The sequence below is a fragment of the Salvelinus namaycush genome, unplaced genomic scaffold (assembly GCF_016432855.1).
Source record: "Salvelinus namaycush isolate Seneca unplaced genomic scaffold, SaNama_1.0 Scaffold420, whole genome shotgun sequence".
In the NCBI taxonomy this organism is placed as follows: Eukaryota; Metazoa; Chordata; class Actinopteri; order Salmoniformes; family Salmonidae; genus Salvelinus; species Salvelinus namaycush.
Genome location: NW_024061110.1, coordinates 143,904 through 160,422, shown reverse-complemented (window position 1 = coordinate 160,422; position 16,519 = coordinate 143,904). Strand labels below are relative to the sequence as shown.

Here is a 16,519-nt window from a genome sequence, read left to right as displayed (position 1 = left end):
AAATTTATTGTCAATCAGTGTTGCTTCCTAAGTGGACAGTTTGATTTCACAGAAGTGTGATTGACTTGGAGTTACATTGTGTTGTTTAAGTGTTCCCTTTATTTTTTTGAGCAGTGTATTTAGAACCACCTGCTGATTGGAATCCAGTCTGTGTCTTCAGTGTTCTAGAACTGTTTAGTGTTTTGTGGTCTGACTTATATAACAGAAAGAATAATAAGTAATGTAAACATATTATCAGTTATTACCAGGAAGCTCTACATCATTTGTTTTAAATTATGAAATGTTTGAAAACTGGCATCAGGATATTGAGGGATGTGATTTGGATTAAACCTCAGCAAGGCAGTTTTATCATGTGGAGATTTCATTCTGGCATCTCTTAAAATTAACACTGTCTTTTGCAGGAGGAAAACCAACCTTGGAGGAACCAAAGACGTCCGAACCAGCAAGACGACACCTCTGCTCCCATTGTGGAAAGAGTTTTAACCAGTTAGTTAGCTTGAAAAGACATGAGAGGGTACACATAAGAACGAAGCCACACCATTGCTCTCAGTGTGGAAAGAGTTTTAAGCGGTTAGACACCCTCAAAGCTCATGAGCGAATACACACAGGGGAGAAGCCATGCCATTGCGCCCAGTGTGGAAAGAGTTTTACCCAATTAGGAAGCCTGAAAGAACACATGAGACTGCACACAGGGGAGAGGCCTTACCACTGCTCCCAGTGTGGAAAGAGTTTTAACCAGTCAGGAAGCCTGAAAGCTCATGAGCGAATACACGCAGGGGAGAAGCCTTACCACTGCTCACATTGTGCAAAGCGTTTTATCCAATTAGGAAGCCTGAAAGAACACATGAGAGTGCACACAGGGGAGAAGCCTTACCACTGCTCCCAGTGTGCAAAGCGTTTTACCCATTTAGGAAACCTGAAAGAACACAAGAGACTGCACACAGGGGAGAAGCCTTACCACTGCTCCCGGTGTTCAAAGCATTTTACCCATTTAGGAAACCTGAAAGCTCATGAGCGAATACACACAGGGGAGAAGCCTTACCATTGTTCCCACTGTGGAAAGCGTTTCAGGGAAGCTGAAGGAACACATGAGACTGCACACAGGGGAGAAGCCTTACAAATGCTCAGACTGTGGGAAGACATATTACTCATCACAGTCACTTAAACATCATGTGCGAATCCACACAGGAGAGAATAATTACCTCTCCTAGTGTGTAAATTTATATTTCACATCACATTAACTTAAAATTCATCAGAGGACATACACAGTGCTCCAATTGTCTTATATTGTTGCCTGAGAATGTGTTTACCTGTTTGTACCATATTAAATGAAATGGTTCAAAGTATACTCAAATATATGTTTTTGTAATAAAACATGAATTGAATATGGAGTATGTCAGTTTGAATATAGAGTAGATCAGATTCCATGTGTTTAAATGGTCATTTCTTAAACTCTGACTATGTGTGTGTTTATCTGTGTGTCATTCCTCCAGCACTACAGATAATACAGTGATATTTGGATGTGATGCATTTGTTCCGTTGTTTACATTTGCAATGTTGGCCCACTGATGATTTAATGAAATGAAAATGTTCACAGACTCTGTAATGCAAAATGTTAATTGTATGTGTCCACATATCTGCGTATGTGACTAACCTTGTGAAACTGTTCCTGGGAGTATCATCCTGTGTTGCAAACCAGCTGCACCTGTGTCCTTGTATGAATAAAGTCCCGCCCAGGAACAGGAAACTATAAAGATATGTGCTCATCACCCAATGCTTCAGGAATTCAGACTGTCTACACTGCGCTGTGTAACTCTGTTATTCTCTCTGAGCTCAGAAATAAAAAAATCTTGGTTTGACTTGGATTCCAGCAGATCCTTATTTTATAATATCCACCACAACTCTCCCACGGATTGCTGTTTATCATTGTCTCAATGATGAGTTCTTTGTTCCACTTTCCTGGGGGCATTTACAAGCCTCCCACTGGTTGAATAAATGTTGTTTCCACGTCATTTCAACAAAACAAATCCATGTGATGATGTTTGATCAATGCAGAAAACTGATTGGATTTGTAAAAAGCCGTCAACATCAGGAATCTTTATTTTTCACCCAACTTGTAAGCTAAATCCAATGACAGGTGACATTTTGTGTTGATTTCATGTTGAATTCACGACTCAAAGAAATGTAAATAGAAACTAGATGTTGAACTGACGTCTGTGCCCAGTGGGCTGGTTTGAATAAGCGGCAGGTGTTGGATCAATATCCACCTTAGTAGCTAAGTTTCCGTGCAATTTGCGACAGATTTTCATGTGAATATTCTCAAATATGTACATAACAATATATGCATTTTCCCACCAGAAATGTTTCTTTCAAACAGACTAATTGCAGACATAAGGCTTTGTGTGACAAATAAAACAACTTTTGCTGTTAAAATCCCATATACCGTATGAAAAATACAAGTTAAATGGGTTTCCATCACATTTTCAACTCTACTGAGGGTTTAAAAAGCTGTTGTATTATATAGCAAACGTGCTCTTGTCCCGTGTACTGTAGTCAGCAGCTCACAGATACAGTGCTGGTAGGCTACCTACATGATGAGATTATTATGGACGAGAGAGATATTATTTTATTTGTCAAATGGAAACCAAGCATCAATCATCATGTCACCAGAATAAGACCCTCAAATGTATTGGAAAGGAGCATCAAGCTCATCACATGCAGTTTCACCACCCTGTGAAGTTCATAACTTATTTCATCTGTAGCCTAATAAACTGCATGGGTTCCCAAGTCGTAGAGGGAGGACCACACAACATATCATCGCGTGACTCCAAGTTAACTGAGATGTGATGGTTATTATATAAATATTTGCACATAAAGGAGTTTCCATCGCCATTTCTCATTCATACATTTTTACTGACACAAAAAGACCCACCATGTAAAACAAACTAACAAATTGTCTGTCTGCATTAATAAAATTGTACAGGCATATCCTGTTTCCATCAGCCCGGTGATTACTTTTGAAATGGTTGGATCAATATCCACCTTCATGATATGGATGAAGCCTGATTTGGAATGTCTGAGTAGTTCTATATGATGTCATAATACACTCCTCTGATAATCAAGTGATATTTGGAATGTCTGAGTAGTTCTATATGATGTCATAATACACTCCTCTGATAATCAAGTGATATTTGGAATGTCTGAGTAGTTCTATCTGATGTCATAATACACCCCTCTGATAATCAAGTGATATTTGGAATGTCTGAGTAGTTCTATATGATGTCATAATACACCCCTCTGATAGTGATACATTTGCTCCATTGTTTCCATGTCAGTTGGTTTCCCACTCTGATGATTTATATCTGACAGAGGGGCTTTAAAGGTATAGTATGGTGACATCTTAGTGTGGCTTGAAATAAATAGTATGGTCACATTTACAGGTTGTGGCTCAGTATTCTTAGTATGATGTGAAAAAATAACAATCAACTATTTATTGATAATGTATATTCCTATTCAGCTTCTACATCTGCATAGAGGCAAACAGTATCTTAAAGTTGATTAAATAAATATATATATAAATTGTACACTTCTATTTTCACAATTTGAATTATTATTCATCAAAAACTATACCAACAATACACTGCAGCTTTGAGATCAAGAAGAGAATGGGCTGATGGGTGGTGGTGCTACTCTATAGGTAAGGCTGTCCAATATGAATATTCAATATAGGTTGATCGGTAGCCAGATAGCTAGCTGCTACAGTCCAATATGAATATTCAATACACACAATAGGTTGATCGGTAGCCAGATAGCTAGCTGCTACAGTCCAATATGAATATTCAATACACACAATAGGTTGATCGGTAGCCAGTTAGCTAGCTGCTACAGTCCAATATGAATGTTCAATACACACAATAGGTTGACTGTTGACCAATATGAATGTTCATAATGAGGGAAAAATAAAGGTGGGCTCTCCTGTCAACATGGGGCTCCTGCTGCAGGTAGCCTAGCGGTTACTAGTGTTGGGCCAGTAACCGAAAGATCTCTGGTTTGAATCCCAAAGACAACTAGGTGAAAGATATGTCATTTTGCCCTTGAGGACAGCAGCAGCAGGAGCCTCATGTTTCTCCCATTCTTCTCTGCAGATCCTCTCAAACTCTGTCAGGTTGGATGGGGAGTGTCACTACAAAGCTATTTTCAGGTCTCTCCAGAGATGTTAAATCGGGTTCAAATCCGGGCTCTGCCTGGGCCCCTCAAGGACATTCAGAGACATCTCCCAAAGCCACTCCTGCATTGTCTTGGCTTTGTGCGTAGGGTCGTTGTCCTATTGGAAGGTTAACCTTTGCCCCAGTCTGAGGTCCTGAGTGCTCTGGAGCAAGTTTAAAAAATTATCTCTCTGTATTTTGCTCCGTTCATCTTTCCCTCGATCCTGACGAGTCTCCCAGTCCATGCCGCTGAAAAACATCCCCACAGCATGATGCTGCCAACCCAATGCTCCACCGTAGGAATGGTGCCAGGTTTCCTCCAGACGTGATACTCATGGTCTGATAGTTGTTTAGGTGCCTTTTGGCAAACTGGCTTTCATGTGTCTTTTACTGAGGAGTGGCTTCCGTCTGGCAACTCTACCATATTGTCCTGCTTGGTGGAGTGATGCAGAGATGGTTGTCCTTCTGGAAGGTTCTCCCATCTCCACAGAGGAGCTCTGTCAGAGTGACCATTGGGTTCTTGGTCACCTCCCTGACCAAGGCCCTTCTCCCCCGATTGTTCAGTTTGGCCGGGCAGCCAGCAGTAGGAAGGGTTTTGGTGGTTTCAAATTTCTTCCTTTTAAGACGATGGGGACCTTCAATGCTGCAGAAATGTTTTGGTCCACTTCCCCAGATCTGTGCCGTGACACAATCCTGTCTCGAAAGGAGTATATCACATCAAATACAGGCTACTTAAAGTTCATGAGAGAACACACATATGCTCGTACACTTGTCTCATTTTTACAAAAATAGAATTGTGCTTTTGGTCATGCAATATTTTCTTTATATATATATGTACACTGATCATACCAAACATTTGGAGATAAATAAACGTCCTAATATGGACTAGGAACCTCCTCCTTTTCCCTCAGAAGAGTCTCAATTTGTCGGGGCATGAACTCTTCAAAGTGTCCAAAGCCTTCCACAGGGATGCTGGCACATGTTGACTCCAATGCTTCCCACAATTGTGTCATGTTGGCTGGATGTCCTTTGGGTGCAGTGAAGGCTCCTCAGAGAAGGATGGTCTTCCCCTTCCTCCTTTGAGAAGCCTCCACTGCACCCAAAGGACATCGAGCCAACATTACATAATTGTGGGAAGGGTTTTTCAGTGAGTTTCAGAAGAAAATAAATTGGTAAAACATTCAAATAAAATCATTTTTGGATAAAACTATACTAAATATAATCACATCACCAAATAATTGAATAAAACATACTATTTTGCGTCCTCCTCTGGGTACATTGACTTCAATACAAAACCTAGGAGGCTCATGGTTCTCAAGGCTTCCATAGACTTAAACAGTAATTATGACAACTTCCGGAGGACATCCTCCAACCTATCAGAGCTCTTTCAGCATGAACCTTCTCCGCTGTGCAATGTGGTTTTCCGAGCTGGTCATGGGTGCACCTCAACCCCGCTCAAGGTACTAAACGATATCATAACCGCCATCGAGAAGAGACAATACTGTGCAGCCGTATTCATGGGTTGGCACCCCCCATTGGGATGTGCCATGGCGAAGATCTTTGTGGGCTATACTCGGCCTTGTCTCAGGATGGTAAGTTGGTGGTTGAAGATATCCCTCTGGTGGTGTGGGGGCTGTGCTTTGGCAAAGTGGGTGGGGTTATATCCTGCCTGTTTGGCCCTGTCCGGGGGTATCATCGGATGGGGCCACAGTGTCTCCTGACTCATACTGTCTCAGCCTTGAGTATTTATGCTGCAGTAGTTTATGTGTCGGTGGGCTGGGGTCAGTCTGTTATATCTGGAGTATTTCTCCTGTCTTATCCGGTGTCCTGTGTGAATTTAAGTATGCTCTCTCGAATTCTCTCTTTCTCTCTTTCTTTCTTTCTCTCTCTCGGAGGACCTGAGCCCTAGGACCATGCCTCAGGACTACCTGGCATGATGACTCCTTGCTGTCCCCAGTCCAGCTGGCCGTGCTGCTGCTCCAGTTTCAACTGTTCTGCCTGCGGCTATGGAACCCTGACCTGTTCACCGGAGGTGCTACCTGTCCCAGACCTGCTGTTTTCAACTCTCTAGAGACAAACGTTTCTTAAACAGAAAAAAACGGGATAAACATACCTGAATTTGTCAAATAAAATCAAACTTTATTTGTCAAATGCGCCGAATACAACAAGTGTAGACCTTACAGTGAATTGCTTACTTACAAGCCCTTAACTAACAGTACAGTTCAAGAAGAGTTAAGAAAATGAGCAAATGACCAAAAGTAAAAAATAATAAAAAGTAACACAATAAAATAACAATAACAAGGCTATATACAGGGGGTACTGGTACCGAGTCAATGTGCGGGGGGTACAGGTTAGTTGAGGTAATTTGCACATTTAGGTAGGGGTGAAGTGACATTTCATAGATAATAAACAGCAACTAGCAGCTGTGTACAAAACAAATGGAGGTGGGGTCAATGTAAATAGTCCGGCTGGCCATTTGATTAATTGTTCAGCAGTCTTATGGCTTGGGGGTAGAAGCTGTTAAGGAGCCTTTTGTTTCTAGACTTGGTGCTCCGGTACCGCTTGACGTGCGGGAGCAGAGAAAACAGTCTATGACTTGGGTGACTGGAGCATCTGACAATTTTTTGGGCTTTCTTTATAATTGTCCTGGATGGCAGGAAGCTTGGCCCCAGTGATGTTCACTACCCTCTGTAGTGCATTACGGTCAGATGCCGAGCAGTTGCCATACCAGGCGGTGATGCAACCGGTCAGGATGCTCTCGATGGTGCAGCTGTGGTCTTTTTGAGGATCTGGAGACCCATGCCAAATCTTTTCAGTCTCCTGAGGTGGAAAAGTTGTTGTCGTGCCCTCTTAACGACTGTCTCGGTGTGTTTGGACCATGATAATTAGTTGGTGATGTCTTCAAGACTGTCTCTCACCTATAAAACATATCTCGACCTGTGTGCACCTACGTTCTAAACTTTCAGTCATAGCCTAGGTTATAGCAATCTCATGATGGGTATAGGGAAAATTCTAGTATCATGTAGTAGCCTAAACCTATTGCTGTTACATTGAACAGGGTGAATGGAATATGAATGACAGTCATCCAATATGCTGTAATAGAATTAAGGCCATGCTTATGAAAAAACAAATCGTTCTGCCTCATCTTAAACACCACTGTTTGGGTGGTGGATGATTCTTGGTACACATGGGAAACCGTTGATCTGGAAAACTCCAGCAGCGTTGCAGTTCTTGACACAAACCGGCGCCTGGGACCTACTACCATCCCCCGTTCAAAGACACTTAAATATTTTGTCTTCCCCATTCACCGTCTGAATGGCACACATACACAATCCATGTCTCATTTGTCTCAAGGCCTAAAATGCCTTATTTAACCTGTCTCCTCCCCTTCATCTACACTGATTGAAGGGGATTTAACTAGTGACAACTAGGGATCATAGCTTCCAGCCCCAACTAACACACCAGACTCCACTAATCACCTAATCATAATCTTCAGTTTAGAATGCAGTTTGATTAATCAGCTGTGTTTGCTAGGGAGGGAGAAAAAGTGTGACACCAATCAGGCCCCCGAGGACTGGAGTTGCCCACCCCTGGTTTACAGGATGATTTGTATCTTAAAGAGCGTAGCTTTAATGGAATAGTACCGTCACATCTAGATAAAAACGAATGTGAAAAATTAACAGAGCAAATGTTTATTAAAACACTACCTATTCATAGAAGTATGTATTCAGAATTTACAATTTATCAGCTCATTGTTAAATTATTATAACGTTTTTTTCCAATACAGAAAGTGTAGTAACTATTGTTTCCAAACTGCGTTACCCACTCCAGTCAGCAGATGGCGATATGCGTCTTTCAGGTGATGCTTCTTGTGTGACGTATAATGGGCTGGACCGGACGCTTCTTCAGGAACAACAACACGGCTACTCTTTCAACCGCCTCGGTAGCTTGCTAGCCAACATAAAACTGAAAGATTGACGCTTTCGACCATGTAAATGTACATTAGCTAATCTCAGTGTTGTAAACGCAGTTCAGTTGACGTATCAACTAGTTAACTTTAACCTAATTTGCTTGTTCAATTTGCAAAGTTGTTAAACATTGATACTGAGCCTAGCGTTAGGCTAGTCGCTAATTCTAACATCCCAGACCATGAGCTCACTAAACTACTCATCCCCCGTTAAAGAAGAGGTCTGCTGTATGCAGAAAGAAGCTCTGAGGCTGAACATTATCGTGAAAGAAGAAGAGGATGTTATAGAGGAAAAAGAGGAAGAACCTTTCAGAGAGGAAGAGGATGCTATCTCAGTAGAGGTGAAGAAGGAAGACGTCTTGGGAGTGAAAGAGGAGGAGACAGAATATCAGATTAACTCCAGTGAGTACTGTCTTAAAAACAGAGTCACACACTATGCCGTTAGTTTAACTAATGTGGGGATTTTAAGGGGCATTCTACTGAAGTTCTACACTTGAATATGTTGTTCAGTACTGTAGGAATTGTTAAAGGGGCCATCTGCCTTTGTTAGTTTTAATCTGCCATTGGTACATATATTTTGGGGACTTTTAAATTAGATTTATTAAATTATCCATGTGGTCTACATTAAAGTGCATCTCATCTAGTATAACAGGCTTTTAAAATGCAATGTTGGAGCATAATTTATACTTAAAATATCAAAGGGATGCAAAAGGCACCCATTTAGTGGAACGACCCTTTAACATTTGCATTTTAGGCTGTTTAGAGAGATTAATGCCTCTTGTAAGACCCTATGATTATAATAGACGGTCGTAAGTTCACTATCTGTTTGATGTTCTCATTCACACAGGAGAGAGACATGACTATTGTGGATCCTCTGGGGAGCCTCAACAACATCCTGATGCTGACGAGGAAGAGAAGAGTCTCTCCAGATCAGAACACCAGATGGTACAGCTTGGTCTGGTCTAACATACAGCTTGCTTTAACAGGGTCTGGGCTGGGTTTCTGTAAAGCACTTCATGACAACAGTGACATCAGCATCCATAATGATATGTGTCTGTGTCCCCTCTTTATGGTTACCAGGACAACGCTAGCCCTTCCTCCCTCCCGGAGTCCCCGTGTCATGCCTCTCCCGGTAGCACCTTACTGCTGGGTATGAAGAGGTTGTCTGTGCTGCTGGTGGACTGCAGGAAAACAACGGGGCTGAGTGGAACTGTGAGAGGAGGAGAAGAGAAGAAAGGATCAGATTTGACTCATCAAAGTAAGTGCTGTAGTTTAGTTTGAACAAATACAATAGATCTGCCCACTGGTATCTGTTACCAGGACAACCAGCAGAGTTCTGTTAGTTGACAGGAAGATGGACTGGTGGATATGGATGTTATGAATATCATAACACTGAAAAAGGATTCTGCCAATGAAAAGAAAGAAACCAATAGACCATATAAAACCTTAATGAAAGGTAGCTTTAGAGAGAAAGTTTCAAGATAATCTGATGTAAGGTGCATGTTTTACAAAACCTTTTCCTTAAAACATTATGGATGTTACATTGTCTGTCCCAGTCACCCCCCCCCCCCCCCCCCCCCCTTATCTTTACAAGACTGTAGAACACACAAACTAAACTCCAGACACTTCAATTTGGTCTGTATTGCTTCATTAACATCTGATCTACACAACTTGTTAAAGATGGCAAATATATATTATAAAACCAGCTCCTTTTTTTGTCTTGACCTCAGTCTCTGTAATGGACAAAGTTCATTTCATTTCCTACTTTAACAGGTCAAATAAAGCCTGAACTCCAACATATTGACCTTAAAGAACATGGTTCATTTGGAAATGGCTAATTTTATTAATAAAATGTGTAACTGACGCCAGTGTGCTTTTAACAGTTTAGTTTCCTTCACTGTCCCTGTCCCCATACCAGGCTCAAACCAGTGATCCTCTGCTTCTCAACACACGCGACCGCTCTCCTTGAGAATAAACTATATTCAGAGTTCTAGAGCCACACACTCACTATAGCACAATAATTACTATAGCACAGTGTATTTAACAGATGGTGAGATCAGAAACAAATCAGTCCCTTTGTTGCTCTGTTTCAGAGCTACTCTGCCTTCTGACGAAGGAAAGCCTTTTCAACTATAAATGTATATTTGGCTGCCATTTAGGCTGCAACAACTATACAGTGGAACACCCCCTGATCTGTTGTTTTATGAAGGGTCACCTACGCCCAGTACCCAAACAGCTAGTCCCATCCTGGGATTTTTATGTTTTGCTTGAGGCCATTTCTGCTGTTGGAGCCGCTGGAAAGAATAGAAATTAGATTTATCTTGTTTAAAAAACTGCTTTACTTAAGCCATTATATCCGTATAATGAGTTACACCCCCATACCTTCATGAGGTTCTATAGTAGCAAGGATCTGACACCTCCGGAGGGCTTGATGGCTCCATCCACCAGAGGTATGGCTACAACATAGGCATTGTTCAAAGGCATCTCTGTTCAAGAGATCTGTAATGCAGCATGTTGTGGTGATGTACCTTCATGAGGTTCTACTGACTGGACATCACTACACATACGGTGAGTAGAGTGGGGACCTCTGAGGGATGATCCTGTCTAGACTTGGCATCAGAGAGTATATGAGCTCTGTAGTAGTTGACTATATCCCCAAAGTGAGAGACTAACGAGTCACTGAAATAGAACTGAAGGTTCCCTAACAGAACCCTGATTCTATGATATTCACCAGGTTACCTAACAGAACCCTGATTCTATGATATTCACCAGATTACCTAACAGAACCCTGATTCTATGATATTCACCAGGTTACCTAACAGAACCCTGATTCTATGATATTCACCAGGTTACCTAACAGAACCCTGATTCTATGATATTCACCAGGTTACCTAACAGAACCCTGATTCTATGATATTCAACAGGTTACCTAACAGAACCCTGATTCTATGATATTCACCAGGTTACCTAACAGAACCCTGATTCTATAATATTCACCAGGTTACCTAACAGAACCCTGATTCTATGATATTCACCAGGTTACCTAACAGAACCCTGATTCTATGATATTCAACAGGTTACCTAACAGAACCCTGATTCTATGATATTCACCAGGTTACCTAACAGAACCCTGATTCTATAATATTCACCAGCTTACCTAACAGAACCCTGATTCTATGATATTCACCAGGTTACCGAACAGAACCCTGATTCTATGATATTCACCAGGTTACCTAACAGAACCCTGATTCTATGATATTCACCAGGTTACCTAACAGAACCCTGATTCTATGATATTCACCAGGTTACCTAATATAACCCTGATTCTATGATATTCACCAGGTTACCTAACAGAACCCTGATTCTATGATATTCACCAGGTTACCTAACAGAACCCTGATTCTATGATATTCACCAGGTTACCTAACAGAACCCTGATTCTATGATATTCACCAGGTTACCTTTCACACATGGAAGACACATGGAAGACGGGAGCGACTATGTCCCTGATACAGGAAGTGGTCTGCTATTGGCCGTTGCTATCGGAGAGTACAGTGCCTCCTGAAAGTATTCAGACCCCTTGACTTTTTCCACATTTTGTTACATGACAGCCTTTTTGTAAAAACACAATACCCCATACTGACAAAGCAAAAACATTTTTGTTTGATAATTTTGCTAATTTATCAAGAAATACAAAACTGAAAATTACATTTACTTAAGTATTCAGACCCTATACTCAGAACTCTGTTCAAGCAGCAGGTTCTGCTCTGGAGCAGGTTTTCATCAAAGATCTCTCTTAAAGGAGGACTGTAGCATCTAATGATGAAACATTATGGAGTCTTAAAGGAGGACTGTAGCATCTAATGATGAAACATTATGGAGTCTTAAAGGAGGACTGTAGCATCTAATGATGAAACATTATGGAGTCATAAAGGAGGACTGTAGCATCTAATGATGAAACATTATGGAGTCTTAAAGGAGGACTGGGATGGGAAAGGAAAGGGGATATCTAGTCAGTCACAACTGAATCCATTCACCCTAAATGTGTCTTCCGCATTGAACCCAACCCCTCTGAATCAGAGTGGTGCGGGGGCTGCCTTAATCGATGTCCACGTTATCGGCGCCCGGGGAGCAGTTGTTGGGGGTTAACTGCCTTGCTCAAGGGTAGAACGGCAGCTTTTTTCTACCTTGGGGGGCGTGCGGATTCGAACCAGCGACTTCTCGGTTAATGGCCCAACATTCTTAATCTCTAGTCTACAAATGTCACAAATGTTCCAACTTCAATTCATTATTTCTCAATGATGCTTTAAAACCTCTCTAGGGGGTGTGGGACGCTATCGTCCCACCTGGCCAACATCCAGTGAAATTACAGAGCGCCAAATTCAAAAACAGAAATACTCATTATAAAAATTCATGAAACATACAAGTGTTATACATCGGTTTAAAGATTAAGTTCTTGTTCATCCAACCACGGTGTCAGATTTCAAAAAATACTTTACGGCGAAAGCAAACCATGCGATTATCTGAGAACAGCGCCCAGCAGACAAATCATAACAAACAGTAACCGGCCATGTAGACGAGTAACATAAGTCAGAAATAGCGATAAAATTAATCACTTACCTTTGATGATCTTCATATGATTACACTCACAAAACTCCCAGTTACCCAATAAATGTTTGTTTTGTTCGATAAAGTCACTCTTTATGTCCAAAAACCTCAGTTTTCTTGGTGCGTTTTGTTCAGTAAAACACTGTCTCAAACAACATCCGGTGAAATTTCAGAGCTTGAAACTCAACAAAACAGAAATTCTCATAGTAAACATACATGAAAGACACAAATGTTATACACCAGCTTAAAGATAAACTTCTTGTTAATCCAACCGCTGTCAGATTTCAAAAAGGCTTTACGGCGAAAGCAAACCATGCGATTATCTGAGAACAGCGCCCAGCAGACAAATCATTACAAACAGTTAGCAGCCAAGAAGAAGAGTAACAAAAGCCAGAAATAGCGTTAAAATGTATCACTTACCTTTGATCTTCATATGGTTGCACTCCGAAGACTCCATGTTACACAATAAATGTTTGTTTTGTTCGATAAAGTCACTCTTTATGTCCAAAAACCTCAGTTTTCTTGGTGCGTTTTGTTCAGTAATACATTGGAACAAAGCGCGGTCACAGCAGTCAAAATATCTGAAAAGTACCATAAAATTTCGTAGAAACATGTCTAACAGTGTTTATAATCCAGCCTCATTGTTGTTTTTGTCATAAATAATCGATCATATTTCAACCGGACAAAAGCTTCGTCAATAGAAAAGGAGAAACAAGAAATGCGCCCTCCCGGTCATACGCTGGGCTCATGGCTGGAAATTTCCACTGTACACTCATTGAACGTGCTGTTTCTCCCTAATTTTTCAGAGTAAAAGCCTGAAACAATGCCTAAAGACTGGCCACATGTTGAGGAAGCAATAGAGATAGTGACCTGCGTCATAAGTCTTTGTATGGTGGATAGGCTTTCAATGGAAAAACAGGCATTTCAAAATAAAAGCATTTCCTGGATGGATTTTCCTCCGGTTCTCACCTGCCATTTCAGTTCTGTTATACTCACAGACATTATTTTAACAGTTTTAGAAACTTTGGAGTGGTTTCTATCCAAATCTACTAATTTGCATATCCTAGCTTCTGGGCCTGAGTAGCAGGCAGATTACTTTGGGCACGCTTTTCATCCAAAATTCCGAATGCTGCCCCCTACCCTAGTGAGGTTAAAGGAGAAGTTTACCCAAAATCCAGAAACTCTGAAGTGATTCCATACATTGAAACTAGTCCAGTGGAGTTTTCTCTCTCCCTGTAGTGCTGTACTGAAACAGCTGCAAAACGTGACTTGTGACGTTGCTGGATGCGGGCCTCGCTCTGCTGCTTTGCCAGTTTGTTATTGTATTACAGCTATGGCCTTTGGTTTTCACCTGGAATTGTTTATTTATGTCTGAGAAAAAAAACACTTTGTATTGATATAAATGTATATAAATATGATGATGTCATAGTGACTGAACAAGCCTTTTCATACTTCATAACATGGCTACATACAGTGCCTTCGGAAAGTATTCAGACCCCTTGACTTTTCCATATTTTGTTACGTTACAGCCTGATTCAATCTACACACAAATACCCCTTAAACCTGTCTAGGACATGCGTTCCGCTAGCGGAACCCCTCGACAACATTCCGCTGAAAAGGCAGCACGGGTAATTCAAAAATATTTTTTAGAAATATGTAACTTTAACACATTAAAAAGTCCAATACAGCAAATGAAAGATAAACATCTTGTTAATCTACCCATCGTGTCCGATTTCAAAAATGCTTTACAGCGAAAGCACAACATATGATTATGTTAGATCACCACCAAGTCAAAAAAACAGACATTTTTCCAGCCAAAGATAGGAGTCACAAAAAGCAGAAATAGAGATAAAATGAATCACTAACCTTTGATGATCTTCATCAGATGACCCTCATTGGACATCATGTTACGCAATACATGTATGTTTTGTTCGATAATGTGCATATTTATATCCAAAAATCTCAGTTTACATTGGCACCATGTTCAGAAATGCCTCCAAAATATCTGGAGAAATTGCAGAGAGCCACATCATATAACAGAAATACTCTGAAATTCACATTTACACAAGCATCGTTGAACATTTCCAAACTGATTGCAGATTTTTCTGACCAGGTTGCCAGTCTGGCATCCTCAACCATAGTGCCGTTTAGGCACACGCCCCCTATCAGAGGAGGTCGGTATGTGGCTGGTGAATCACCCAAGCCACACAGGAAAACCTCATGTTCGGTTAAGTTCCGAGTTGAACTCACCTTTACATAACTGGGCAGGGGCGCAGCCATTGGTGGGCCCTAGAGGACATATGCCCACCCATTGGCTGGGCCGCAATCCGCAATCAGAATTAGTTTTTCCCCACAAAAGGGCTTCATTACAAAGAGAAATACAACTCGGGTGGCTGGTCTCAGACGATGTGGAGGTCCTGGGCTGGCGTCGTTACATGTGGTCTGTGGTTGTGAGGCCAGTTGGATGTACTGCCAAATTCTCTAAAATGACGTTGGAGGCGGCTTCTGGTAGAGAATTTAACATTCAATTATCTGGTAACAGCTCCAGTGGATATTCCTGCTGTCAGCATGCCAATTGCACGCTCCCTCAAAACTTGAGACATCTGTGGCATTGTGTTGTGTGACAGAACTGCACATTTTAGAGGCCTTTTATTCTCCCCAGCACAAGGTGCACCTGTGTAATGATCATGCTGTTTAATCAGCATGATATGCCACACCTGTCAGGTGGATGGATTATCTTGACAAAGAATAAATGTTAACTAACAGGGATGTAAAAAATTCTGCTATCTTTTTTTTCAGCTCATGAAACATCCAACACTTTACATGTTGCGTTTATATTTTTGTTTATTGTAGTTACTCTCAGTTTTAGGAACATCTTGCCAAATATTTCACTTTATTTTTGACTTTACCCAAAATATGACATCAGCGATAGTCAAAATGTTGAAAATCTGTGAACGTCTAAATAAGAAATTGGGCCATTTAAACAGCATGTGTCGAACCCTTTCAACAACGGGGATATTTTACTGATGTGCTTTGTGTCTTCGACGTAAAAATACGTTTTGGACTTCCACTTAAAATTACTTATTTACTTATTTTATGTTTAAGGAAGTGTGTAAAGTTGTGGCCAAACGTTTTGAGAATGACACAAATATGAATTTTCACAGTCTGCTGCCTCAGTTTGTATGATGGCAATTTGCATATACTCCAGAATGGTATGAATAGTGATCAGATGAGTTGTAATTAATTGCAAAGTCCCTCTTTGCCATGCAAATGAACTGAATCCCCCCCAAAACTGGAAGCTTCAAAAGGAGGGTGGTGCTTAGAATCATTGTTCTTCCTCTGTCACCCATGGTTACCTGCAAGGAAACACGTGCCGTCATCATTGCTTTGCACAAAAAAGGCTTCACAGGCAAGGATATTGCTGCCAGTAAGATTGCACCTAAATCAACCCTTTATCGGATCATCGATAACTTCAAGGAGAGCGGTTCAATTGTTGTGAAGAAGGCTTCAGAGCGGTTTAATTGTTGTGAAGAAGGCTTCAGGGCACCCAAGAAAGTCCAGCAAGCGCCAGGACCGTCTCCTAAAGTTGATTCAGCAGCGGGATCGGGGCACCACCAGTACAGAGCTTGCTCAGGAATGGCAGCAGGCAGGTGTGAGTGCATCTGCACACACTGATATTCTGCAAAAGGTACAGGGATTGGACTGCTGAGGACTGGGGTAAAGTCATTTTCTCTGATGA

General features: G+C 41.2%; 1 protein-coding gene across 1 annotated transcript; it reads left to right on the top strand.

Annotated features, from left to right (window-relative positions):
- Positions 1-637: 637 nt before the first annotated feature.
- Positions 638-1,431, top strand: LOC120041230 (zinc finger protein 79-like; the record flags this gene model as incomplete). Its single annotated transcript, XM_038986167.1, has 2 exons — positions 638-1,006; positions 1,083-1,431. Coding segments are annotated over 2 exons (498 nt in total), but the record flags the coding sequence as incomplete, so codon positions are not given.
- Positions 1,432-16,519: the final 15,088 nt, after the last annotated feature.